Source organism: Triturus cristatus, chromosome 7 (assembly GCF_964204655.1).
Source record: "Triturus cristatus chromosome 7, aTriCri1.1, whole genome shotgun sequence".
Taxonomy (NCBI): domain Eukaryota; kingdom Metazoa; phylum Chordata; class Amphibia; order Caudata; family Salamandridae; genus Triturus; species Triturus cristatus.
The window spans coordinates 1824140706-1824167304 of NC_140590.1; the positions used below are offsets into that span (position 1 = coordinate 1824140706).

Here is a 26599-nt window from a genome sequence, read left to right on the forward strand (position 1 = left end):
TTGGGTTGAGATCCAAGCCACTGAAAGGAGGTGGGCTAGGGAAACAAGGAAAAGGTTAATGGCTCTCGAAAACAAGCATTCTGAGGGGGGCTCAATTGTAGCTTGGTCCCCTTTCCCCAGCAAGCAAGCGCTTAAACAATCTGCAGGAGAGGTTGCTGGGTCTCTCGACTTGGCATAAACTTAAGAAGCCGTCTATCAGGTTCTCTTGAAATACTCTGAGCCTCAAAATGGTTTTCCCATTCTTTGCTCAGTTGCCCAACCCCAGATTGTGTAATGAAATTTTAAGGGTGAGAATTGGATGCAACCCAATTTACTCGTCCCGCATCCAGTATAACATGACTTGGGACGGTAATGGTCTCTGCCCCTGCCCTCTGGATGTAAAATGTTCCTTGTTGCATGTTCTTATGTATTTTATCTTTTATATTGCTATTCGCATCAAGTATTTAATGCCTTAGTTTTTAAAATACAGAACATTTCAAAGACCGGAGGCGATTGAGTTGCTGTCAGAAATGCACTGTCTTGATGTGGCAGTAGGAATTACTCGTTTTATCCTTACTGTTAAACAGAGTCTCCAGGATGGGTTTTAGTAGGGTGCCATGTTGGAGGGAGGGGCCAATGTGTTTTAAGTAAATTTTATACTGTGTAGGTGCTTTTATGAATTTAGCATGTTTTATGGATAATTGTCCAAATAAACTTGTTTTCCACCTCTTGTACAGGATTTTCTCTCTCATCGAATGTGGTTTAATCCACCCTGGATTGGACTCCATAGGACTGAAGGGGAAATGCAGTGGGTGAATCGTATTCCTTTAAACACCAACAAGTAAGTTGTTCTTAGCTGCGTGAGATCGCCAGCCAGCCAGTTGATTTCTCAAAAGTATTGACTACTGCCCAATACTGAACTCCCAAGGGTGCATTGCTCTCTTTGAATGATGTTCATTGAAGTCTAACAGTAGATCTTCATGCAGTGCTGTGGAAAGTAGACTTTTTAAGACACAATGAAAAATTATTTTGAAACTTGTCAATAAATAGGACAACCACTTTTTAAAATTTTGTTTTATAGAGTTTTATATATGGGAAACTTGACCCGTATCAGGTATCAGAGCGCTTTACATAGCACGAGTTGCGTTACATTAGGACACAATTTTTTTTTTTTTTTTAGGCACCAGGGAGATTAAGTGATTTGCCCAGAATCACAGGATGTTCAGCGTCATTGCCGAGACTCAAACCTAGGTCCCCAGATTCGAGGTCGACCGCCCTAGTTGTTAGGCCAACTCCTCTTCATATTCTGGTTGATATAGAATTTCATTAAATATTTCTATTTTATGTTTGTGTAGCCAGTGCTTGGCTCTGAGGGAACCATGTTAGCTGTTTTTCTGCTCTATAAGATCAGATTCTCAGAACATACGGTGTCTAAACCAGTGCTTAATTTGTAGAAACGTACGTGCTAGGTACCTCATCAGGAGGCCACTGATGCTTGCGTTACAACAAACAAATGATGGACGGAATGCTGACAATGCATACATTCTCCCCCAGTCAAGAGATCTGGGTTAAAACCCATTGTTCTTTTGCCCACTACACCACCCCAGTTTAGACATGGCCACATGCAAATCAGTCTTGACCCTGTGCCTCATGGGAACAGTCCAGCCCGAACTGCCAAGCCATGTCTTCCCTGGACCGGAATCAAGCATCCTAGGACCGGTTTCTGGCTATCAGCCGTCATCAGCCAGGATAGCTTGACTCCAGTGGCGTAGTGAGCACGGGTCCCACGTCTGGGAATACCCATCCCACTTAGGGCGAAAAGCGTTACAACAAAGAAATGATGGACGGAATGCTGACAATGCATACATTCTCCCCCAGTCAAGAGATCTGGGTTAAATCCATCGTTCTTTTGCCCACTACACCACCCCAGTTTAGACATGCCCATATGCAAATCAGTCTTGACCCTGTGCCTCATGGGAACAGTCCAGCCCGAACTGCCAAGCCATGTCTTCCCTGGACCGGAATCAAGCATCCTAGGACCGGTTTCTGGCTATCAGCCGTCATCAGCCAGGATAGCTTGACTCCAGTGGCGTAGTGAGCACGGGTCCCACGTCTGGGAATACCCATCCCACTTAGGGCGAAAAGCGTTACAACAAACAAATGATGGACGGAATGCTGACAATGCATACATTCTCCCCCAGTCAAGAGATCTGGGTTAAATCCATCGTTCGTTTGCCCACTACACCACCCCAGTTTAGACATGCCCATATGCAAATCAGTCTTGACCCTGTGCCTCATGGGAACAGTCCAGCCCGAACTGCCAAGCCATGTCTTCCCTGGACCGGAATCAAGCATCCTAGGACCGGTTTCTGGCTACCAGCCGTCATCAGCCAGGATAGCTTGACTCCAGTGGCGTTGTGAGCACGGGTCCCACGTCTGGGAATACCCATCCCACTTAGGGCGAAAAGCGTTACAACAAACAAATGATGGACGGAATGCTGACAATGCATACATTCTCCCCCAGTCAAGAGATCTGGGTTAAATCCATCGTTCTTTTGCCCACTACACCACCCCAGTTTAGACATGGCCATATGCAAATCAGTCTTGACCCTGTGCCTCATGGGAACAGTCCAGCCCGAACTGCCAAGCCATGTCTTCCCTGGACCGGAATCAAGCATCCTAGGACCGGTTTCTGGCTATCAGCCGTCATCAGCCAGGATAGCTTGACTCCAGTGGCGTAGCGAGCACGGGTCCCACGTCTGGGAATACCCATCCCACTTAGGGCGAAAAGCGTTACAACAAACAAATGATGGACGGAATGCTGACAATGCATACATTCTCCCCCAGATGCTTGCACCAGCCACTGCCAGTGCTGCCAATGACAGTACCTGTGTGTAAGTGTGACAATTTAGACTATTTAAGGCCCCCCAAACTATAATAATGGCTTAGGTGGGAGTTATTAGTTGTTTTTATTGTATATTGTATTAATAAATAACTATTGTCCTGCTTATCCCTAAATAACACACCATGTGGCAGTTGTCATAAGTGCTAGTGTTGACAATGAAGTGCCGGTGATTGTTTTCACATGAGAGTAGATGGCTTATTCCTGGTTTGGGAAATGTCTGTCGGAAATCTCTCTGATTCAAGCAACTGCAATAAACTACTTTTTAGGTCTCGCCTGGCGAACGCAGCGCGTAGCGCTGCTGTCGCCAGCGAGAGCTATTGTTACTGACTTGCTTCAGAAGTGGGACAGGAGATGGGCACGCGCAGGTTTTGGCGGATTTGAGTTGGTGTACGTGCACGTACAGCCTCGCGGTGTGCACATCTCCTATCCCCCAGACATCCCATGTGCACCCGCAGCATCTCTTCTCGCGCTCCCACCCTTTCAATTCGCAAGCGAGTTTCTGCTGTTCTGTCCCCGCGTGAACGCAGCGCGCGCATGGCGCACTTTAACTTTCTCTCCCTCTTAGTTAGTATCAGTGATGCGCTGCCAGCCCCGCTCTCCGACACACATCGGTGTGATGGCTGTAATTTATCTAGCCCAAACCTCTCATCTGTCCAGGATCACAGCATGCGGCAGCCTCGCCAATCTACTCCACCGTGCGCGACTCCGCCGATTGTCCGCCATAACCCCTGCTGAAGGGCTGCCCGGCCACCGCGCCGTCCAGTCCCGCAGCCAAAAGTAGAGATGTGCCCCTGCCCCAACGCGATTCGCCTCCCCCCTCCATGCACTGCGCAACCACCATGTGCTCCTGCTCCAAACCCCCCCACCCCTGTGACCTCCGCTTCCCCCACCACCAGTCCCATCCGTGACCGGGGCGACTATGGGGGCAAACCTCCTGTACCACATTGTTGCAGCCATTGATGCACTGATACACTCCGAAACCCAAAACACATCATTTTTTTCGACACCTTAGGCCCAGGCTCTATCTCCCTACCCATTTCCTATCTCAAAGTCGACTGCATAAAGCTGCTTTACCTCTTCTACTTCTTTCTCTCTTCTCCATTTCGCCACCTTCGCTTTAGGAAGCTCTTACTTTCCAGAAACCACAAGGAAGCTGGCGCTGTTGCTACTGCATCAGTTCTCTCACCGCATGCTCGCATTTAGTATACTTCGCTGGCTGCGAGAAACGTTTCTGGTAGATCTCCCTGAAGTAACGGTGCGTGCCCCGGAAGTGTGCGCGACGGTATTCCGGAACAGGAGGGAGCCTCGGGTCCTTCCCGCTGAAGCGGCTGAGCCAAGATGAGCTCCAGAGGATGAATGAGGAGGCAACGTGAGAGAGTATGAGAGGTGAGAAGGGGCAGAGGGTGCGCTGGGAGCATTTCAAATCCTTTTATCTTTCGTATGTAAAGACATACAGCGTTTATAAAGTCCTCTCTCAGTCTCAAGTATGCTTAGCTGTATTGTCTATGACGTCATTAACTATTAGTCTTATTTTATATTATTTTATATGACGACCTAGCCTACTTCAACTTCTATTGTTACCAGCTGTGATGCTTATTAAAACATAGTCCATTTTCACTTTCTGTTCTTTTTCTATCATATGTGCTGGCCTGGTCCTCTTTCTGCTTCTGATATATTTGTAGCTTTATTGTCAATGACGTCATAGTCCTCAGTCAGCTTCTATTTTACATTATTGCATATGACAACGTAATGCAATTTCAACTTCTAGCATTTGTACCCCTTTTGTACTATGATGTCACGGGGGTGTATCAACGTCTTTTAAATTATTGCGTATGAACATCTGGTCCGCTCTAAAGTTCTAGTTTTCTTTTCCTTGTTGTGTATAACGTCATTGCCCTCATTCAACTTATGTTTTATTTGTATTGTAGTTTTAATTAAGCTATTATTTGTATTATCTTCTTAAAATGACGACTGACTTAAATACAATTTATTTTATCCACTACATATAAATTACTACGTAGTGATGAAGCCTGTCCGCTATCTGTTGTCCCTTATTAAAATCTAATTAAAACCAGTAAAAGTTTCTTGGCTACATATTTCTTCCAGTTCTGGCCTCACAAAGTGCGTCACAAAAATTGTTGCATCGCTGTGAACAGTAACATGCGGTAGATTAAAAATCAAAGTTTCTTGAAAGTAAAAACAGATTGTCGTTAATCTGCGGACGATGCCGTCAGGGAGCTTGTTAATGCACTCACTTAGGTCAGCATCTGATGCGAATAAAACACACCTTGGGTTTTAAAGACAATAAACCCGCCTGCGTGGAGCCCCTCGGAGAGGCTGCGGCTCGCGGAAGTCTCCTTCGCGGCAGGTTTGGGCGGTGCTCGGAGCCCTCCACCCGGACAATAAGTGGACAAACCTCGTCTAGGTGTTAATGTTTTTCCTCAGCTGAGGGCTTTTTCCTTCGTACGTCTCAGATGTTTCCTTGGAGCCAGACTGTAATAACAAACTGCGGTGTTTGGAAGGATGTCGTTGCTCGTTTTCGTTACCCCCTTTCTGACTCTGCCCCGTACCATGTCTTAAGAAAACAAGCATTTGCAATGCAATTGGTCTCGCATTACTGAATGTTTGAGCTAATCGTGTTGCAATATTATTAGCAATGCCAATAGCTCAAACTTTAATAATGCGAGACCTATTGCATTGCAAATGCTTGTTGTGTGTGTGCTTGTATTCTGTTTATTAAAGAATTTCCCAAAAAATGAAAAACCATACAAGATATGCAGTTAAACTGACATCCATTGTGCATAAATACCCTTGACACATTGGCACAGATGAGAATGTACAGCTGTTGGAGCGCATTGGTAGGCGATACAGATGGAGGGTGCCCTACGCAGGGAAGACCCTTGCAAGAAAGCATGTCACAAAACCATGAACAAGGAAACAAAAATTTAAAACTCTCTAAGATCAGGATGCGTCCCATGAAATCCCTAGTCCTTTGCAATGTTACAGAGAGCGGCGTGAGGGGGTCCCAAAGGTGATGGTGAGGGGGACAGGGTCAGAGAAGGAGGGTCACCAGATAAGGGTTGCATGTCACTTTTGCTTTTAAAGCAGCTGACAAGTCGGCTAGTCAAAAAGATGCAGTGCTTTAAGTTTGGACGGGGTGATGCATGTGTATTCCAGGCGAGAGAGATATTTGCGCAGTGGTCATCAAATACATGTGAATTTGGCATCAGTGTGGGCCAGTTTGTAATATCGCTTCTCCATTGCCACAATGTACCAGAGGTGTGTGAACCATAGGGCAATGAGGGGGCTGTGGCCTTTTTCCAGACAAGCGCTATCAATTGATTGGCAGCGTCCAACATGTGGCTAATTCTCCAATCAGTATGTGTCATCGCTTTCAATGCAAGAGGTTGGATGCCCAGTATAATAGTGGTGTAGGAGGCCGGAAGTGGAAATCCTGCTGTGCCCTTGATGTGTCCCAGAATCTCCTTCCATTATGTAGTGTTGAGGGTGCAAAACCACCAGCTGTGACAGAAATCTCCCGGTCCCGCCAGCAGAGGGCAGAAGCTGTAGGACAAATAGTGTGGAGGCGTGTTGGGGTATAGTACCACTGAACCATGAGCTTGTAGGCTGTGTCTCATTGGGCTGTGCTTCTGTATGTCTAGGGATGTCACATCAAAGAGTTTCCCACTGCTTTTGAGAGCTGCCCTCAAAAGTGCCTATTTGCGACTGTGTGTGCGGGGAGGCGAAGAATGCTGAAGCACATGGTAGGTTCTAGATATCCGTCCCCTGGAGCCATCAAATGCACCGACGAGCTTCTCAAAGGGGGGGTGTGAGCCCTCGTGACCCACTGAACATTGGGGGTGGGAGAGGGGGCTGGAGTACCCAGTGACGCAACTGGCAATATTGCAGCCACGTCGTTTCAGGAAGTTTGAAGTCCGATCTGAAATGGTCAAAGGGCTTAATAGTGCCTCCCACCAAGAGGTTGCGTAGGGTTCTAAACTCTCCGGCCTTCAATAGGGAACATGTGAGGGTAAAGGGTGGGGGTAAAATCCGGTTTGCGGGCATATGGTGTGTTGGGAGAAGGAAAGGTAGCAAAGCCTCTCTTAAGGACTAGTTTGTCCCATATCGCTAGGACTGTCTTTGTTGGTGTAGCCGTGTAAGCACTCCTCGGCCTTGCATGCTTAGGGAGCCAAGCCAGGTTCCATAAGGGGCGACACGCCACTGCTCTCTCCATGTTTGTCGCTCTCAGGGACAACCCACTGAGATATGGCGTAAATAGACCGCCCAGTAGTATTAAAGAAGGTTAGGGCAAGTTAAGCAACCTCTGTCTCTGGGTAGCATCAGCAAGGAGTTAAAGAGCCTGAGTTGTTTATCACTCCACATGTAGGAGGGGATGTTGCGTTGTAGGCGCAGCATATTGTCGGTGGGATGGGCGTGGGTAAGGATAGGAAAAGGTACAGGATCCTAGGAAGGACTTTAATTTTCTGACATTGATGTGGCCCAGCCATGAGATGTACAGCGGTTTCTAGTGCCAGAGGTCCTACACTATGGACTGACGATATTCTGGCCAGCTAGGTTGTGTCCAGGAGGCCAACGCGGGAGTTAAATTAAAACCCAGATATTGAACTGCGGGGGAGGCCCAGTACAATGGGGCTAGCCTTTTAAGAGCTGGAATGTCTATAAACTACTTTGTGTGTGTTCTATACTGCTACAAAATATATTCAAAGGTTAATAAAGCAGGGGAGGATCTTTTGCTGTTGAATAAATAGTACTCGACTTTAGCTCTCCAGGAATGCTGTTCTCTCGAGATTCAACCCTTTTATTTTTTAGGTCTCGCCTGGCTATCGCGTAAGCGATCGCTCAGCGAGACCTATGTAGGGGCTTCAGAAAATGCTCCCAAAGGCTTCCCAGGTGGATCGGGTGGCGGTTACGCGCACAACCACGCACATTCCATTTGCCACCAGCTACTTCCTGCGCGTGCGCCGCCTCATGCATTCAGAGAGATTTAGTAAGGGGCACAAGACCTTAGGAATGCGGTTTATGGCCAGTGCATGTGAGGCATTCAAGTGCGAAGCTGGCATCTGGAATCGGACTTGAAAGCAGCAGACTGCTTTCGCCAGCGCGCGCTCGGCCTCACTTCCTGCATCCCCTCTTACAACAATTAACTTTCGTTATAACTCACACCCCATATGCTCGTTCCCTCCCACCTTTCCTTTGATGTCCGCTTTTCTTGTTGTTTAAAAACCATGCCACACACTGCTGCACGCCACACACTGCTGCACGCCGCACACTGCTGCACGCCGCACACTGCTGCACGCCGCACACTACCGCACGCCGCACACTACCGCACGCCACACACTGCTGCACGCCGCACACTGCTGCACGCCGCACACTGCTGCACGCCTCACACTGCTACACGAAACACTGCTGCACGCCTCACACTGCTGCACACCTCACACTGCTGCATGCCTCACACTGCTGCACGCCTCACACTGCTGCACGCCACACACTGCTGCACGCCACACACTGCTGCACGCCACACACTGCTGCACGCCACACACTGCTGCACGCCGCACACTGCTGCACGCCGCACACTGCTGCACGCCGCACACTGCTGCACGCCACACACTGCTGCATGCCGCTGCACGCCACACACTGCTGCACGCCACACACTGCTGCACGCCGCACACTGCTGCACACTGCTACACGAAACACTGCTGCACGCCACACTGCTGCACACCACACACTGCTGCACGCCGCACAATGCTACACGAAACACTGCTGCACGCCGCACACTGCTGCACGCCGCACACTGCTGCACGCCACACACTGCTGCATTACTCACTGCTGCATGCTGCACGGCACTGCTGCATGCTGCACGCCACACAGTGCTGCATGCCTCACACTGCTACACGAAACACTGCTGCACGCCGCACACTGCTGCACGCCTCACACTGCTGCACGCCTCACACTGCTGCACGCCTCACACTGCTGCACGCCGCACACTGCTGCACTCCACACACTGCTTATATGCGAGTTTATGCTACTGACATTGTAAATGACAATGCCTTTTATTTGTTTTACAACCAAAACATAAATAAAAGGCATTTAAATTTTACAATGCCAATAGCTCAAACTCTTATAAATGCGAGACCTATTGCATTGCAAATGCTTGTTGTTCAGTGGATGCTTGGTTGTTTAATGAGGCATAAAGGATAAGAACTCACTCCTTCAGTGTCAAACATCCTGGAGTTTTGTATTTCCAACTGAGTTCCCTGCTGATGTAAATCTGATACAAGCCAATTTTTCAGTTTTTACTGATTGTTTTGAAAAACATCCTTGTAAACATGAAATTATAGATGTGAAACATATGTGGAGATACTTGAGCATATATCTTGGACATGTAAGAGTTATAAACAATTGCATAGCGATTAGAAGGTAAGTTTGATGGGGATATACCCTCAATAAAGAAAAGACAGAAATTTGCCTACTCAACTGCCATTGCAGCAGCTCAACAATTAGCGATACAGGATTGAAATGGGAGAAAAAAATAATTAAATACTTGGGTATTATGGCTCAAAACGTATTTGATCCCATCCATAAGATAGAATGAAAATAAAACACTCCTACACGTCAATGATCTGTTAGGCAGATGGTTACCCTAACACATCACATGGTAGGATCGCATTGAGACCACCAAAATGATGATCTCTCCTTTGATCAACTTCCTCATAAGCATGGCTCCCATGCCCCTCTCTGATGAGTTCTTTAAAAAGCGGGATAATATTATAAGGGACTTTTTAATGTCCTCTAAAAGTCATAGGCTAGAACTTAAGAAGTTTCGGCTACCGAAACAACTCTGCGACCTTTACTTGCCAGACCATCAGAAATACCAAATAATATTTCTGGCCAGACAAGGCATACATTGGTTCAATCTCTCTTCTACACTTGAACCTACTTGACTGTCCATTGAACAGAAAATCATACATCCTTTAGCCCTTATTTTCATACTGACTAATGAAACAAGCATTGGCATAGCCAATAGGTCTCGCCTTTGGGACCTTATAAGTGTTTAGCCAGAGATATTGACTTTGCCTATGTCTTTAAGCTGTGCTGTACAGCAGTCTGCAGCATGCTGAAAAGTTATAATAAAGAAGTGTCAGAAGCATTTTTGTTACCTTGTATATCACCAAAAAAGCATTATGTACAACTGAACAACCATATTGAAAAAGTATTAACAATAAATAATGTCTTGATTTTTTTTTTTTTTGTCCTTTCAGTGCTGGCAACTTCTATCTGCCTGTCCCAATGGTTGCTTGTTATGTTTTTTTTGGGGAGGGTGAAGGTTGGGAAATAGTACCTGTATGACAACCCTAGCAGCAGATGGATGCTAAGGGAGAATCAACAGATGCCAGATTCCAAGGACTCCCAAGTTTTAGTATCTTTTGACCCGTTTGAGCTTGAAACTATTTTTGGGAGTTGCAATTTGCAGCTCAAGATCACGCAGCGTGTGGTGAATTGTGTGGCAAAGGCAGCAAATCCATAATTATGCAAAAAATGCACCAGCTTCAGAATTTCATGATTCCAGTGTCCCTGTGTCAATGCAACGAAAGTTTGAGGTGAGAGGAATTAAACACAGAGCTTATAAGTTGAGGTAAAGAAGGGGGTGACGATTAAAATGTTGCTGTGGCGATCTCCCAGCGTTGACAAAAGAAATACTTCAGGACACCATGGGTCGCCGAGCGCGCGCTGAATGCACTGGAGTTCATATGGACGTAGAAGTCACTCGTGATTTGCACTGTTCAGATCTGGAGTATGCTTCTGGAAGGACGCCATTCTGTGCCCCATCTTTTTTATCACTTCACTGGAAGCATGGACAGCTCCTACGTTTCAAACACTCTATCCCGGGTACTGACAGACTCCAAGATGAGTAACACGCCTTAACTGAGTACACTGTGCTGGCACCTGCTGCAGGCATGCACGAAGTACCGCATACTAAAAGGGCTTGTCTCAGCAGATAACATATATGAATAGCCTCTGTGCAGCCTGAATAAACAGAGCCCTCCTGTTATTGTGCAGAAAAACACACCTACCAGAAAATGAAGCAGATTTGTAAACTCACCAAGTTGGGATTGGGCTGGCTAAGACCAAAGAAAATATTAAAACAGCATAACACGTGCCATGCTTCGATGCCACTTAAACACTTAAAAAACAGAAAAAAGCAGGCCAAAAAACAGAAAAAAGCAGGCCGAAAAAAAATATTGCAATCACGTGCACCCGGTGGAGAGAAATAACAATTGTGATAATTCAATAATGATATGTACAATAAGCCCTACACAATCACGATTCTAATTAACTTAACAACATGCTAAACAACTCTATAGATGTGGACTTGGTGCCTTTTAACAGGAATCAGTGGAAAAAGATAACATATTTGTGCTGTGAGGACCCCCAAACAGTTAAGCTGAGAATTACAAAATATCCTTCAAAGAGGTGCCTACGCTAGGCTGCTGCTGGCTCGATGAGTTAAACACTCACTGTTTAAACATGCAGTGAATTCTAGGTCTCAAGTTTTACTCCATTCTTGCAAAGGCAAACACAATGAGTACCTTTAAAATGGCATGCTAATAACAAACCCTGTAAGCTACAGTGCTGGGGAGTGCGGTTTGAAGCTTGTTCGGCGGGTTAAGCTTCCCCAGTCAATATCTGATCACTGTAGTCCATCTATTCTCTTGACAGTCTCCAGCTCCACTGATGCACGGGCACTCTTGTCACTCCTCAGTGTATGTCTTGTGACTTTTTTTTGGAGTTGTGTAAGTCAGCCAGCAACCCTGATGATGGGGTGTTGAAAGTGGTATGATGTTTACAGAGGCGCAGCTAGAGCCAAATGTTGGGGCGGGGGGCTAGTTTTCATAGCAATAGGCAGAGTGGAGATGCAGGGACTCTAAGAAGGGGTGAAAAACAACTAAGCCTCATTGCCAAGCAAATGGCCTTTTAAAGACCTGCGGCGCTCAGGCACTGACCAGACCCAGTCATTCATCAGCCTTGAGAGACAGAAACCAGAGGCAGGGTGAAGAGCGGATCTTTGGGGGGGGTGGGGGCTCAAACACAGCGCAGCAGTCTGTGCGTTGTAAACATCCAACCATGCTGCACTATATTGTATCTTCGTCACAGGCCGCCCTCTCGTCACTGCAGTATAGTGCACCACTGTCGAGCCAGCATGACCTTTGGCCAGTTCTGCGTGGGTATTGCGCACTGCTAGGGTAAGGGGTCCTTAGTCGCCGGTGCCTGCAGTGGGGAAGATGGCTGCCTCTGGGGTAGCGGTGAGCGAAGGGCTCCTGGACAAGGGCTTGAACATTAGCCTGGCTGCTCTGCGCAGGCATGATCCCTATATTTGGGGAATTCTGTACGTAGCCAGCCAAGTAGCGCTCTGCACTTTCAGCCACACAGCGAGCAAATGGGTGAGTGCAGATGAAAGGCTCAGCAAGAGAGGCAAAAAGTAGAATAAAAAGCAAGGGTTGAAAGAGGAGGATACCTGAATGGTAGGGGAGACGCGTGCAGGCTGCAGCAGTAGGGACGTCAGAGGGTGAGAGAGAGGCGGAGGCGTGCATGGTTGGGGAAACTGAGAAATAAGTCGGGTGCCAGGAGGAGGGAGTGATTTAGGCAGTTCTTAATTTGTAAAATATGAAGTGCAGGTGGTCAAATGTTTGTCGGAGGTCACACATACTTCCTCCACTTGCTCCACCCACTTACCTTATTAACTCCACCCACATCCTCAACTGGCACTGTTAAAAGTCATGTGTAATAACACCCATGCCCAATCTGAATTTCAGCAAGAGAGCCGTCCTCATAGTAAGGTTTTGATAGGAGGTTCCCCTGCCCTGTGAAAATTTTGAAAAAGATTCAATGAAAAGTGCATTCAAAGCACAATTCTGGAATAAATTAACTAGAATCACTAATGCATTGAAAAGGGACAATTCCAGTGCTCTCTGTGCTGATTTGGGTAAAGGACAATACTGGGTATGAGTTCAAAGATACACCTTTTACATAGCTTATGTGACATACCAAAATTTTGTGAAAACACGCTAATCAGATAAACTGAATAAAATCATGCAATACAGTTGAATGTGTCACTTCCAGTGGCTGAAGGGGTTTGGAGTTCATAAAGGTATTATTCCAAAAGCAGGGTGACGTCGGTGGCAGTGTGCAGAGTTAGTTTCACAGTCAGTCACAAAAATTATTAATTAATCGACACTCGGGGCCGGACTGGGAACCCAAAGCAGCCCTTGCAAGTTTTTTTAGACAGCCCCTATATGGTGCATAGTAAGCGAGCTTAACAACTGCATTAGGTGTTGGGTGGGGGGGCGGATTCTCCCCTCAAGAAAATTTTGTAAAAAGAAAGACCAAAATGGTGCACAACACATTTCCCATTAGATATTCAGCTGTATTTATTTTCTAAGCATAGTAAATCGTAAATGATGACCTGACATAAGCACCCAGTCAAGAAAGCATGGAAATGTCACACAAAGGCACCCAGGCCAGAAAGCATGACAACATCACACAAAGGCACCCAAGCCAGAAAGCACAGAAACGTCAAACAAAGGCACCCAGCCAGAAAGCATGAAAATGTCAAACAAAGGCACCCAACCCAAGTCAGTAGCACTGGAACAATTTTCAGCTGGAACAATTTTCACAGTGTTGATGCTGCAGCTGCCCTAAATGTTACATCACTGAAGAAGACATAAGATTGTGAAAAATCCAAACATCGCAGTAAGGACAAACATAGCAAAGGAGCCTTGCCCATTCTGGTGGAGCTGGTGAGCGTGTGGTGGTTAGGTATGTTGCAGTGGAGCATTTTGAATGTTTTCAAAGAAATCTTCATTTCCTAAGCTGTTATGTACGAAACACAGCAATACCCTGTTATGCTAGGAATGATGCAACTCCCTCTAGCTTAGCCTAACCAAAGGTCTGTTGTACTGACTCGAGGCAGCACAGAATGACAGTGTTAGATTTTCTGTCTGCATGGAAGCAATGGAGTAGCAAGGGTGCAATGGGCCCTGCTTCAAGCAAGGAACTCCCTCTAGCTTAGCCTAACCAAAGGTCTGTCGCACTGACTCGAGGCAGCACAGAATGACAGTGTTAGATTTTCTGTCTGCATGGAAGCAATGGAGTAGCAAGGGTGCAATGGGCCCTGCTTCAAGCAAGGGACTCCCTCTAGCTTAGCCTAACCAAAGGTCTGTTGCACTGACTCGAGGCAGCACAGAATGACAGTGTTAGATTTTCTGTCTGCATGGAAGCAATGGAGTAGCAAGGGTGCAATGGGCCCTGCTTCAAGCAAGGAACTCCCTCTAGCTTAGCCTAACCAAAGGTCTGTTGCACTGACTCGAGGCAGCACAGAATGACAGTGTTAGATTTTCTGTCTGCATGGAAGCAATGGAGTAGCAGGGGTGCAATAGGCCCTGCTTCAAGCAAGGAAAATGCCACCTTTGACTGTTATTGGGGTAGTCAGCATCTACCAGGGTTCATTGGGCCCCTCAGGGCTCTGTGGCCTGGTGCCACTGTACCTGCGGCACCAATACTAGCTACACCCTTGCATGGAAGAGAGGTCACATATCCAATTACAGGAGCGACATGTTCGCTCAAAATTGAAAGCCACATTAAGTTCAACTGCCTGGACTTTCCAAAGCAGTACATTATCAATTAAGCACTTAGCGCTCTTTTACTTGAAGGAAAACATATCTACCCCATTTGTACCAAAGGGCCAAGGTCGTTTGACTCAGAAGTGCTATGTTCAGAATCAGTAGACTTTTGATTATTAAGTGTGTGGGTGGGGGGTGTTTAAGCAGTGGAACACTCTGCCTTTAAACATCTAGTGGCAGCTTGAATCATTGATATTTAGGACCACCCTAAAACCGTCCTAGTTGCATGATGTCATAATTTCTTATTACTGGTAAAAGACTCTAAAGCGCCTAGACAGAGTAGGGCACAGTGTGTTCCATATAAGTGCTATTGTTATTATCACAATTCAAACCAAACGCCCAGTGCTTGGAAATGTCACAACCACGAAGAAGATATTAAGAAGATATTAAGCAAAATTCTAAGCATATCCGATTCAATTACAGTTGTTTAACCAAAGCAAAGCTATGGACCAAAATACATTTCCTTCAATAACACAACCATTCATCTAGTTAAAATGCAACAAACAGATCGGATGAGATAGGAAAAGAGGACATCAGATATATTTTCTGAAACAAGAAGGTAAAGTGAAAGCTGTTTGCGACCTTCCAGTTTGAAATAAATTATGTTAAGACTTTGTAGAGGTGTGCGTAGGCAGACTACTTATGTTTTTTGAGCAATGAAATATATTATGCAGAGAGCCAGGGGGAAGATTCAGTGGGAGAGTTTCTGGTTTTCTGTTTCCCTGAGGCCTAGTGATAGTTTAACCACAATGTTTTGTGAGAGTCACAGTTCAATTTTCCTAGAAACATAAGCCTGTGGTGCTACAGTACTCTCCTTAGGGCTTGGGATTAAAACAGAATGCACTTGTACTAGGAAGCAAAAAGGAGGAGTCCTTTCCTTGCTTTAAGCAATTGAAAATAAATCCATTCATGACTTTCCCTAGCAGCATTTAGAACAACTTTGAAACAAATAGGCCCCTAAATGTAAAGGCTTCCATGCCCCACAATGTTTCTGTATGTTTACATGTATAATCAGTTGTGTGTCTGAGTTCTCTGTTCTGTGGAAGATCTAACCTTATATACCATCCCTTCTGGACCATACCTTATATATACCATAAGTATACCATAACTAATTTTACATACCACACCATATAGCACTTTAAATACCATACACTTACCAAACCAATCCCTCCTAATCTACCACACCCACCATACCAACCTCCCATACCAACCATATCTCTAAACTAACCTACCATACTGTTGCCAACCCATGTGCCCGTAGTACCGTGTTGTGGGTACTTTTATTAACCCAAGCACTGACAAAATCCTTAGTTCTAGTTTAGCATCGGGGATAAAAATGTGTTTACTAATTGGCTGTGCAGCATAGCCGTAAAAATGTGATGAGCGGTAAAGCGGAGTAGCTGGGTGACTGAGAGCATAATGCATGCCTCTGACAACAAGTAAAAATGTTGTAGCAAAAAGCTAATAAAAAGCTCTTCAGTTTGAGCAATGTCCTTTTTAATTGCTGGTGTACTAGGAGAGTTTTCGCCTTTTGCAGGCCATTCTGTGCCCGACCCTAACTCCTGCTTGTGGCAGTGCCAGGTTGGTGAAATGGGATCGGGCTGGAGCGGCAGACAGCAGAACACTAGCTCGGTTGCCTGGAGTGGATATGATATAATTGATCTGTCCGTGTCCGGCAGGCTGGTGTTCGTTTAGTCTCTCACAGCTTCCTTAATCCTTCTGCTGTTCTTTAGATAGAAATGGGAATAAGGGATGTATGTGTTCACATAGAAATCGCCCACGCTTGACATAGTAATACGGTTAAAAGTCAAATCTTTTATTTAACTGATGTTGATTGTCTTTGAAGAATAACACACATTATTCAAAACCTGATGTCTTATCTGATGATCTGATCTGAGACCGAGGAATTCAGTCCTCTCTGCCTACCCCTGCGAACTTCGAAGAGACAATTCCTCGCAGTCATAGCCACGGCCACCCGCGCTGCAACTTATGTTAGCCTTTTCCTCAGCCTCTCCCGACAATTGTAATAAATTATAAGAAAAGGCAATTATGTTTGTGCACCAGGCCCGCACAAGAAAATCAAATCTTAATTTAAACACTGACGCTGCTGCTGGTGGCCGGTGCAATGCCACACACCAAGAGACTCATTAGGCGGCCCAAGCTACGCCACTGGCTGGGGGCGTGCGTACCGTAATGACGGTAGTACTTACGGTTATGTGGTGGGCTGGGCCAGGGCACACTGCCTCTTAGTGCCTTTATTAACTAATATAAAGAAACTGGGCCTGGTGGTGCTGCTGCTGCCTGCCCTTAACGTCGTCAGACTGCCACTGCCGTTAATGCTGATCACTCGTTGCGGGGAGTGTGTGTGCTGGGACGCGGGGCGTGGCAATCTGCCACATAGCCCCTACCCCCAAAGAACCAAATCCAGCCCAATCTCAGTGTCCCGCCCACCGGAAACACTGAACTAAGGGCCTGCCAATGCCTGAATGCCATCATAATATCTGGAATGAATCGTCTTGGCTGAATCTTGGCTCAGGCTCTCACTGCCGCGCCGCAACACCAGTACTATGCAAGTTTGCAACACTCTTCTTCATTCATATTCATAATGCTGCTTGCTTCAGACGCGTAGACCCGGCCCTGATAAGTAAGTGCTGGTGCTAAACACTGGAAAGCACCGGCCGAGGAAGAGGTTGTGAGAGAGAGGGGGACCAGAAGGTGAGCCCGCGAGTGGTGATCATGTGCTTGGGAGAGCAGTCTTCACTTTTCAAGCACTGCACTCGTGCTTGTGGCGCGCCGCTGCTCGCTCCCGCAAGGTGGATACCGCCACAAGCACGAGTGCAGTGCTTGAAAAGTGAAGACCGATGGCTAAAGGCCCTCCTAGAGCTGCGCATGCACGCTGCCTAGGCGAGACCTGAAAATCATTACAGACCACTCTGCGTTAATAATTATAGGCACAGTCCATGCTATCCGTAATCTAGGTAACCAATTCAATCAAGAAATATCCAGCTTCTCATTGGCTTCCCTTCGGCATAATACCAAACTCAGGATTTTTGGGAAAACGGACTGGGCAGAGAAAGGCATAGGCACTTAGAGGAGAATTCAGCCCTCCTTCTGATCTCCTTCCCTTCTCAATCATTAAATGTAAATTTAAACTTGTCGACCTGGACTTTTACACATTTTTACAGTTCAAATCCCTAATATCTAAACTAAAATCTCATCACGAACCGGACATATGATCTACTCTATATAAACTTAACTGTAGCAGAAATGTAGCACCTAAAATGTACTCATTGCTCACACCTAAAACCTCGAGGCCATTAACACCTGCCGGGTACAAGAGAAATGTAAACTGTTATTCCACATGATCGGGCCCTCTCCATGATACCACGTGGGACGAAACATGACCAACCTGGCAAAAAACAAGATGCCCCCTCACTGGCACAATGTAGATTCTGGACAGCTCATATGTCGCACTTTACTCCTGTGAAACTCCTTCAGCTAGGCTCAGCTCACTCCGATCTATGCTGGAGATTTAAAGACAGTGTAGGCAACTTTTAACATACGATTCTAGAATGGCATATGGTCAAATATTTCAGGACGGACATCAATTCATCTATTCACAAAATACTAACCAATAAGTGGACACCTGATCTCCCTTCCATCTCCCTTGGCATATAACCCCCATTAATCTCTCACACCTTTCAACATGACATTTCGCTTCTTGACATTTTTATCAAAATCTGCCTCAAATCCTTCTATCTGAGTGGAAAAACCTTAATCAATTATCAATACACACCAGGTGGGCTTGGACACAACTCATCAGAAGTGTCAAAAATTCCCTCAACACATTTCTCTGCCTAAAGACCCCCTCAAACACAGAACGTCGGCGGAAGCCAGATGATTGTGATCCCACAGCCCCATAAACACCTCACCTACACTGGCACTTGGCCAAATCCCTCACAACAAGGCCCTCTTTCAACATTGAATCGATAGACTGACATGACACTAGCTCCAAGTCTAACTACGCCCATCCCAAGTAACGTCTGGTGGTATCCTGCCTGTTTCTTACTGTCCCTCCCCTCCTCCTTTCTATATCTTTGCAATCTTCTTTCGGACATTTTACATTCCCATCTCAATATCAATGTGGCCATCACATGCGCAAATGCAGTGGAAGCCATATTTCTCTATACTCACCCAGACAATATGCTGCTGTAAATGTGGGACTAACCCCCAGACATGCTTGTGCGCTATATTCGTGATTCCATGTACCTCCAGATGCAACGGGTGGAAATTCAATGAAACTCATTTGAAAAAAAATATGCTTGTAGAGTCAAGGAGGCATTAATTAATAATTATATGTTCAAGAATCTTGCAATGATGCATCTGGACAACTAGTTTAACAGGTGAATTCCATGAATACCTTCATTGTGGCATCCCCATCTTACTTCGAACGGACACAAGTGATAGTGAAGTTCGGCCTTAGGCAAGTACAGGTTTGAGTCAGCTCACCAGCCTGACTGGAAGGGACAAGCTGGCTGTGACCCAAGCTTCTCCCATCCCTTACCTAGAGATCATGTGTAACAGGTAGTGATAAATCCTGCTAGAGAAAGTAAGGAATATAATTTATTCAGATGTGAATTATTGTGTCACGCTTCCCTGAAAGATTCAAACTCTGAGGAAAGGTCCCAGTTTATTTGAAAAGGTGTTAGCTCTATTCTAAAGCCCAGATCAGTGCACCCTATATTAAAAAAGTGATATTAATGTTATGACCAGTAAAATAAAGGCAGCCCTTCTAAAACACAATAAAAAAGGCTGTATATTTGTATAATAGATGGTAATGCAATCTTTTAATGAAATCGGTGGTGGAATTCCTTCTTTTCTAGTCCTAGCTAATGCCTACATTAGCAGTAAAATCTTGCCTGAATTAGGAACCTCTGAAGCGGCTGGCAACACACTATCTGCTCATCTTTTTCCAATCCCCAGCTTGACCACAGAGGCGAGGCCAGCCTGCCTTTATGTCGCTGTTCTTTCGAGAAGCAGCTAGCTAGCGCTATGATGGGACCTTGACTCGGACTTCTGTAGAAATGGATGCTCCATGTGGGAATGCCCGAAGCTTCTCTCTCCCTTAGAGGCTCCAACGCCATCCTAGAAACTGTTTCTCAACCTTATTATGAGAGAAATAAACTCATGATTGGTGATGTAAGGTGCAAATAGAAACGTGTGAATTCTCTTGCACATTTGTCATACACTAGTGTGGAACTTTCTAAATATATATATGCACTATTGTTAAATATGCATTTTTTTTAAAGAGTCATGTTATAGTATGAATACATGCAAGCAAAATGGTAAAGAAAACCACACATTATAAAATATACATAAATGATAATGAGCATATAAATAAATTAATACTTTGAGGGGGTTCAAAAGCAGAAATAAGGCTAGGCATTTGATACAGGTGTAAGTAAACAATTACATTGATAACATTTAAATCAGGCTGCTGTAGAGGGTCATTTAATCCCACTTGTTCACTCTTGACTACTAAACGTTTGGCATTTCAAATCCATCCTGTAGGAAGAGATATCCACCCACGCTAGGAAAGTTGCATTGTGATCACATCACCACTGTAGATTTTGGGACCTCTGATAAGCTGTCCATTGAGAAAATCTTTTATTCTAGATGTATGGAACAGTAGGACCAGATGGGACACAGTATGCAAATAATGTTTCTAGAGGACTGGGACTGAGGCAGGAGCAGCAGCGGCTGCTCGCGGGCGTCGGGGCTATGCTTCTTTTATTTTCGCCAGCCAGGCTGGTCAACATGGAAGCAAATAGTTCATGCTAAGTCTGTTTTCTTTTTTTTTTTAAATAAAGCACTTGCAAACGCTTCTTGCTGGTTGGCTGAGGGGCTGCTGCACACTGCCACTCACCGTACTTGTTGCTTTGTTGTCTTAAAACTGTTACCCCTGGAAGGACTCAGAGTATAAAGTATTTGTCGGGCTTACGATCTCACTAACAGCTCTAAAGCCTGTGAGGTCATCAGCTCAGCAAAGACATAGCCTTGTGGGCCAGTCCCCAACCCTGCTGACGTGGGGGTAAAATTAGTCCTTGGCGGAATAGACCGAAGCCATGTAGTACTGGGGCTTAACGCCAATCAGGGAGTGGTAGGAATGGTCACCTCAACTCATCGTTGGTTCCCACCCTGTGATGAGTCAGGAAAGATTGAGGTAAATCGAGAAATCGAGTCTGCTCAGTTTAACGTTAAAAGACAATCTGTGCAGGCTTCCCACGCTGCAGTTATGCACGACGCCATTTCCCGCTCCAGTCAGACTTGTGGCTTGGAGAGAAGCTGCACCCTGCAAATGGCGTGTGCAGCCCAGAGGCTATAGCAGACGCCTAGCTTGAAGCTTTCCCCCAGTCCAGGCCGTACCCTGCAGCCTCAACCAGCAGGTATGTAAACAAGCATTAGAAATGCAATAGGTCTCGCATTTTTTTCCAGTTAAAGCTATTGGCATTGCTCAACAGCTACCGGACAGAATTGCCACTTTGCAGGTGCCAAACAGAGCATTGCTCCGTAAAACGGCCCGAAAGCCTAAAATGATGCTTATAGCCTACAAAATAAAAAGGCATGCCAGGATAACCAGGAGGAACCGCGGATGTATTGGGATGGCCAACGCAAGCAAACAATGAGTGAAATCGTCTGGGCTTTAACCAAGCACGCAAAGGCGGGAGAATCAAACCAAATGCACCAATAAATACCTCGTATTTCTAAATGGCACAAAAACAGACAAATGGCAATTCATGGGCATACCAAAAACCGATAGAGGAGATAAAAACAGGTCTTCAGACAGCGCATGTGCGCTGCCTAGGCTTGACCCAAAAGTCTTAGCAGCTGGGGAAGCAAGTAAGCAACTCGTTTGGGCCTGGCCTGTTAGTGACTTTGCTGTTGCTCCACCTCCACTCGAGGCACTTTAAAATTAATGACACCCGCTCTTTCTTCCATTAGAGAGAGCAATAGATAGGTTTTCCTTACAGTCGCTGGTGGCAGTTCAAAAGTGTGGCCTCATTTGACAAGGAGAGGCGTCTGCAGTGCTCAGTATGCTAACGCAGGCACTCATTCTCATGCCCCAATATAATTATCACGGGGACAGGTCATTTCTGGGTTCTGTAATACTTTAGTGTTCCAGATTTCCTTCTGTGCCCTGGTGATTTACTGGCCTAATTAAGATTTCTGACAGTGACATTGAGTGAAGTTTACATTTATTGTATTCTGAAATACCGCGTTTTGTGTCTGCATCATCACACCGGTGACCTGGTGAAAACATAAAGATGTGCGTTGTTTCTTGGTGCTTTTAACAAACAGCACTGTCGCCTTTGCTTATTCTGTTAGCTCTTGCTGTCCATGAAAGCCGTTTGCTCTCAATGTTCAAAGGTCTTTGGGTTGGAGCTTCAGTAATCTGTGGGATCTGACTTCCTGAAACTGCAGCCGCCCCCTCTTTTTACAGCGCCGCTCTTTCCCTGTTGGAATCACAAGGTGGGGATTCAGATAAGCGCTTTGTTTATTTTACGGATCTGGTGGCTGCATTTTCCAGCAGAAGCCCTTTCCTAAACCAACAACTTGTGTCTGAGTGGGCATGATTGCATGACTGCTGCTTCTTTTAAAATGCAACACACTACTGCAGAAAAAAGCTTTCTGTCATGCCAGAAGCCCTTTGAAATCTGATAGCTATAATTTATTCAGAGGTAAGCATCCCTGAGCTGGTGGGCAAGATGGTCGTATGATGGAACAACGCGGGGAAATACATTGCGTGCCTTAACCATGCATTTTTTTACCCCACATTTTTTTTACAACAGATATGCTTTTACAATGTATACCATTACCACACATTGTTCATATATATATAAAAACAATGTATTTGTGGGAGGTGCCCCCCCCCCCCCCACACTCCCCAGATACCTTAAATGCGTGCTAATGGCATGCGTTGTGAAACAACACACACTTGGGAAAAACATGCATGCAAAATAATGCGTGGTAAAGGCACCACATGGTAAAAATCTCGTTGTAAATTCTGTTTCCTGGGCAAGATATGCTTTCTAGCACTTTGATAGCAAGGCTGTTTAGCATTAAAAAAAACACTCGTCAGAGCACAGTGCACTCGTGCAGGACACCATTTCAACAGATTAAATAACTGACCACTCAGAAAGAACAGATTTTTGTATGTGTGTGTTCATTAATACTATAAACAGCCTCCCAGTGCTTAAGTTGTGCCAGTGGTTTCCGGTGCTCACCACCGGCACTCAGTTGTCAAAACTGGCACTTGCGACAGTCTGCCACAAGGTGGCGCCGACGGGCTAATTTTGAGGTGACCACAACTAAAGTTATTAATTCAATATGCATCACAAATGACTATTACCTGCCGCCCAAGCCATTCCTATAGCTTGGTGGCCTGGAATAGTCTGAATTGTCACACCTGTAGGAGTGTGATGGTTAGTAGTTGTGTTATCACTACCATTGGCAGCACGGCTGGGGCAATGTGTGGTGCAAGCTTCAGTGGCCTCCTGATGAGAGCCCTGGCACTCTGTTTTTTACAAATTAAGCACTGCAGCCTCCCCTGCACATGCTCATTGCTATGACTCTACCAGGGGTTGAAAAGTTAGAGCTGTGTGTATAGGCTGAGTTTGGGGCTGCCAGAAGGCTGAGGGTGGTATACGCTATCTATAAAGCTGTCCCAGAGATGCACCCTTTGCTAGTATAGGCTGTACGAGAGGCTATCGCGGGGCTTTCACTTATTTGGATTCTGAAGCTGTGGCTGAGATGTGGATTGCTTTCTTTTTGCTGTGCAGTGCCCTTCAGAGTAACATATTTCATGCGTTTGCCATCCCCACCCCAGCTCTTATACTGCAATCATAAGACACAATCTGCACATTATTTGGCGGTCTAGGTCTCACTGGTGGGAGGCAACTTTATTCAAAACACGTTTACTGTTCATTTTCCATAGGCCACGTTCAGCTATTACTTCACAGCTGACCTGGGGTTATACAACTAGATGTGAACCCCTGAAGGACGCACTCTTGATGGACGAGCTTAGCAGAGTTTCCTCTTTTTGAGCAAATAACTGGTTCCTTTGATGTCTCCCTTTCATTAATCATGAACATAATGTACACATCCTCTGAAGCTTCTACCTGTGCTGCACACAGTGCCGAGCATGACTGGTGATTTTCTTGTGCACATGCCATGCCATCTCAGCAGGATAGTACCTGGCTTTTTGAACAGCCACCTAATAAAACGTTGTCTCAAAAGGCTTTTACTTCAACAGAGGTTTTTCTGCTTCTGTTCATCACCGCCATTGTGGTGCTCAATCCCTCACTGATTCCCTTTGGCTTTATAATGCAGCAGTACAATCATCTGACAAATGAATGGCTTTCATTAAGCTGCAAAGAACTGAGGTAAAAGCAGCTATTGCCTTTTATTCTTTTTGTCTTAAAAAATTGTCCTGGAAATTGTACAATTTTACTCCACAAATAAACAAGTTAACAAAAGATTTGCATGGGGGATCGCGACTGGCCTCCTGAAGAATGCCATGCCCCCTAACGTAAACCCCCTCTCCAACTCCAGCCAACCACTCTCAAACTCAACCAGCCGCCGCTGGGAAGGACTAACTATTGCAGAGCTTTCATGCAGTCACTTCCTTCCCAAATAAAGCATGGAAATAGTGCTAGGATTGAACCTCTGCTCCATCGTTTTTGTTAATTTGAGAGCTGGCTCAGTTTCACCACAATTGATGGCCCAAATTAGGACAGTGATGAAGTTGAGAGATCAAACTTATCTGATAAATTCTGGCAAAATGGGCATAAACACCTCTATGCTATATGTCCTAATCCATTAGTTGTTCAACAGCCCAAAAGATGAAGAAACCTAATCCTTTTCTTCCACGCTTTGAGACCATCAGTAAGGGCCTGATTTAGGTCTTTGCAGATGGGTTACTCCATCACAATGGTGACGGATGACCTGTCTGCTGAAATATAACTCCCAAAGGGCATAATTGTATTTGTATTCGACAGAAGGGCTATCTGTCACCTTTGGGACGGAGTAAACCCGACTGCCAAGATCTAGATCCGGCCCTAAGTCTCGAGGGAGAGTATCAGGGAAGGGAACTTCATGATGAACCGGAGCATCTTTTGTATCGTTTGTTGTTTCATACAAAGCCATTGAGTTTTCTTTTTCAGTGAACAGAAATGTGGTCATGTTTTTTTTAGGCGTGTGATATTTTATTAGCTCTCGTCTGAACCATTTGCCTTTTTGGACCATGTTGACTGGAGCATTGAAAAAGATGGTCTAGCAGTAGAAAAGTCTGGAAAGCACGATGGCTTGAATGAGGAGGGTCAGTTGGGATATATCCAATTGGGAGCAGACTTGTGGTAGCAGCCACTTTAATAATTGATTGACACCTGTACTTTGCACCACACGCTCAACAGCATAGGCCTCCAAGACGTTGAGCTATTTTCCCTGGGGCAGGAAGTGACTCGGATGTTTATTGGCTGTTTGAAAGAGATCCTTGCTTGATGGAAGGTGGTAGAAGTAGAGAAATGGTTTCACACCCTGAGCTGTGCGAGGTAGTACAGGAGGATACAATTCGGATGGCTTTGGAGTTATTAGCAATATTCCTCTTGGTGTTTGTAATTTTTTTTGTTAAAAGTAGTTACTGATTTTCTCTCGTATCTCTTGCGATCGTGTAATGCAGGTGCAAATGCTTTGTATAATGAGGTCTTTGTAAGTTTCATAAAGTACTTGAATTTTTTTCCTGTTATTGCATTCTTTGTTGTAAGCTTTCTTTCCTTGTGTTGTTTTCTTTTTAGGTTTCGCCTGCACGGTGCTTGTGCTGTGCTTGTGAAATGTATTGTATTTAATATATATTAAAAGGGACTTCAATCCCGCCTTCACTTCTTATTGGTCCTTGTGCTTGCCACTTTACTTTTTCTCAGTTTATATTGATTGTAGCTTGTTTTCCCTTCCGCTTCTCTCTTGTCAGTTTCTCATCACCCAAGTACTCATTCCCATCTGCTTTGATGAGTGGAACTTTTTCTTTTGGTTGAGGCTGCACAGCGTTTACTGTTAACATTTTGTTATCTTTCCCTGGCTGCACTTGTTTAAAGCTTGCTTCCTGGCAGCATTTTTTTGCTTCATCCGATGACTGCTCGCATTTAAAGCCTGCTTTCTGACAGCATGTTTTTGGTTTTGTCCGACCCCTGTACGCATTTCACGGCACGCACCAGTCCCCCACGGGGCAACACGCCCTCATCAGTCCTCCCGGGGTTGAAGCGGGGCACACTCGAGTGCTCCCTTTTTACACATTTGCAGCACTTATGTGTGCATTGTGCGCATGTCCGAGAGGGTTATTTTTTCTGCCACCGTCCCCTCTCAATTGCACCCCTTCCTACATGAGTTCACGCAGCACCCCTCCCTCTCGATAGCCGCGTGCACTTTGTTTGAGAGAGGTGTTTTTATGTGCAATTTTTGGGCTCCCCGATGAAAAATTGAGCGAGCCATCTGCCATTCTCATCTGTGAAATGACTGCATGAGTGGCAGAGTCTGCCAGCTTAATAACCCAGCTGGCTGCACGAGCTTCGCCGTATTTTTTAAACGTCTAGATGGACCTTGCCTCTTAGCTCCATGCAAGTGACTCCACTGAGCAGTGTAGGCTACTTTTGTTAACCCCCAGTTCTGCAGGACCAGAGCTCACCTGCCAACCTTCAGTAGTAGCAGCAACACCAGGCCGCGGCTGCCTTTCTACAGTTGAACAAATGCATCCAGTGAGGTAAGGGTCCTGGGACTCAGTGATAGCACTTACTGTTAATCACAGCTTTTGGAAATTGCAGGACTGGTAGGAATAGAGTTGAAGACTCGTGAATCACTATGAAATGCTGACACTTCCTCCCAGCACCACTTTACTCTCCTTCAACTATTAAAGCAGTATATGCTTCTTTTCGGTATGGACCTCCGCTTCCCAGCTCACCATGCC

At 45.6% G+C, this 26599-nt stretch overlaps 1 protein-coding gene across 1 annotated transcript in view; it reads left to right on the forward strand.

Moving 5' to 3' along the window:
- The window catches only part of LOC146813295 (C-type lectin domain family 2 member L-like), a 62023-nt gene that overhangs the window by 27917 nt on the left and 7507 nt on the right, over positions 1–26599 (forward strand). Inside the window, exon 4 of the mRNA XM_085620140.1 lies at positions 717–820. Coding sequence (XP_085476266.1) covers positions 717–820 — 104 coding nt within the window. The remainder of the gene's footprint in view (positions 1–716; positions 821–26599) is intronic.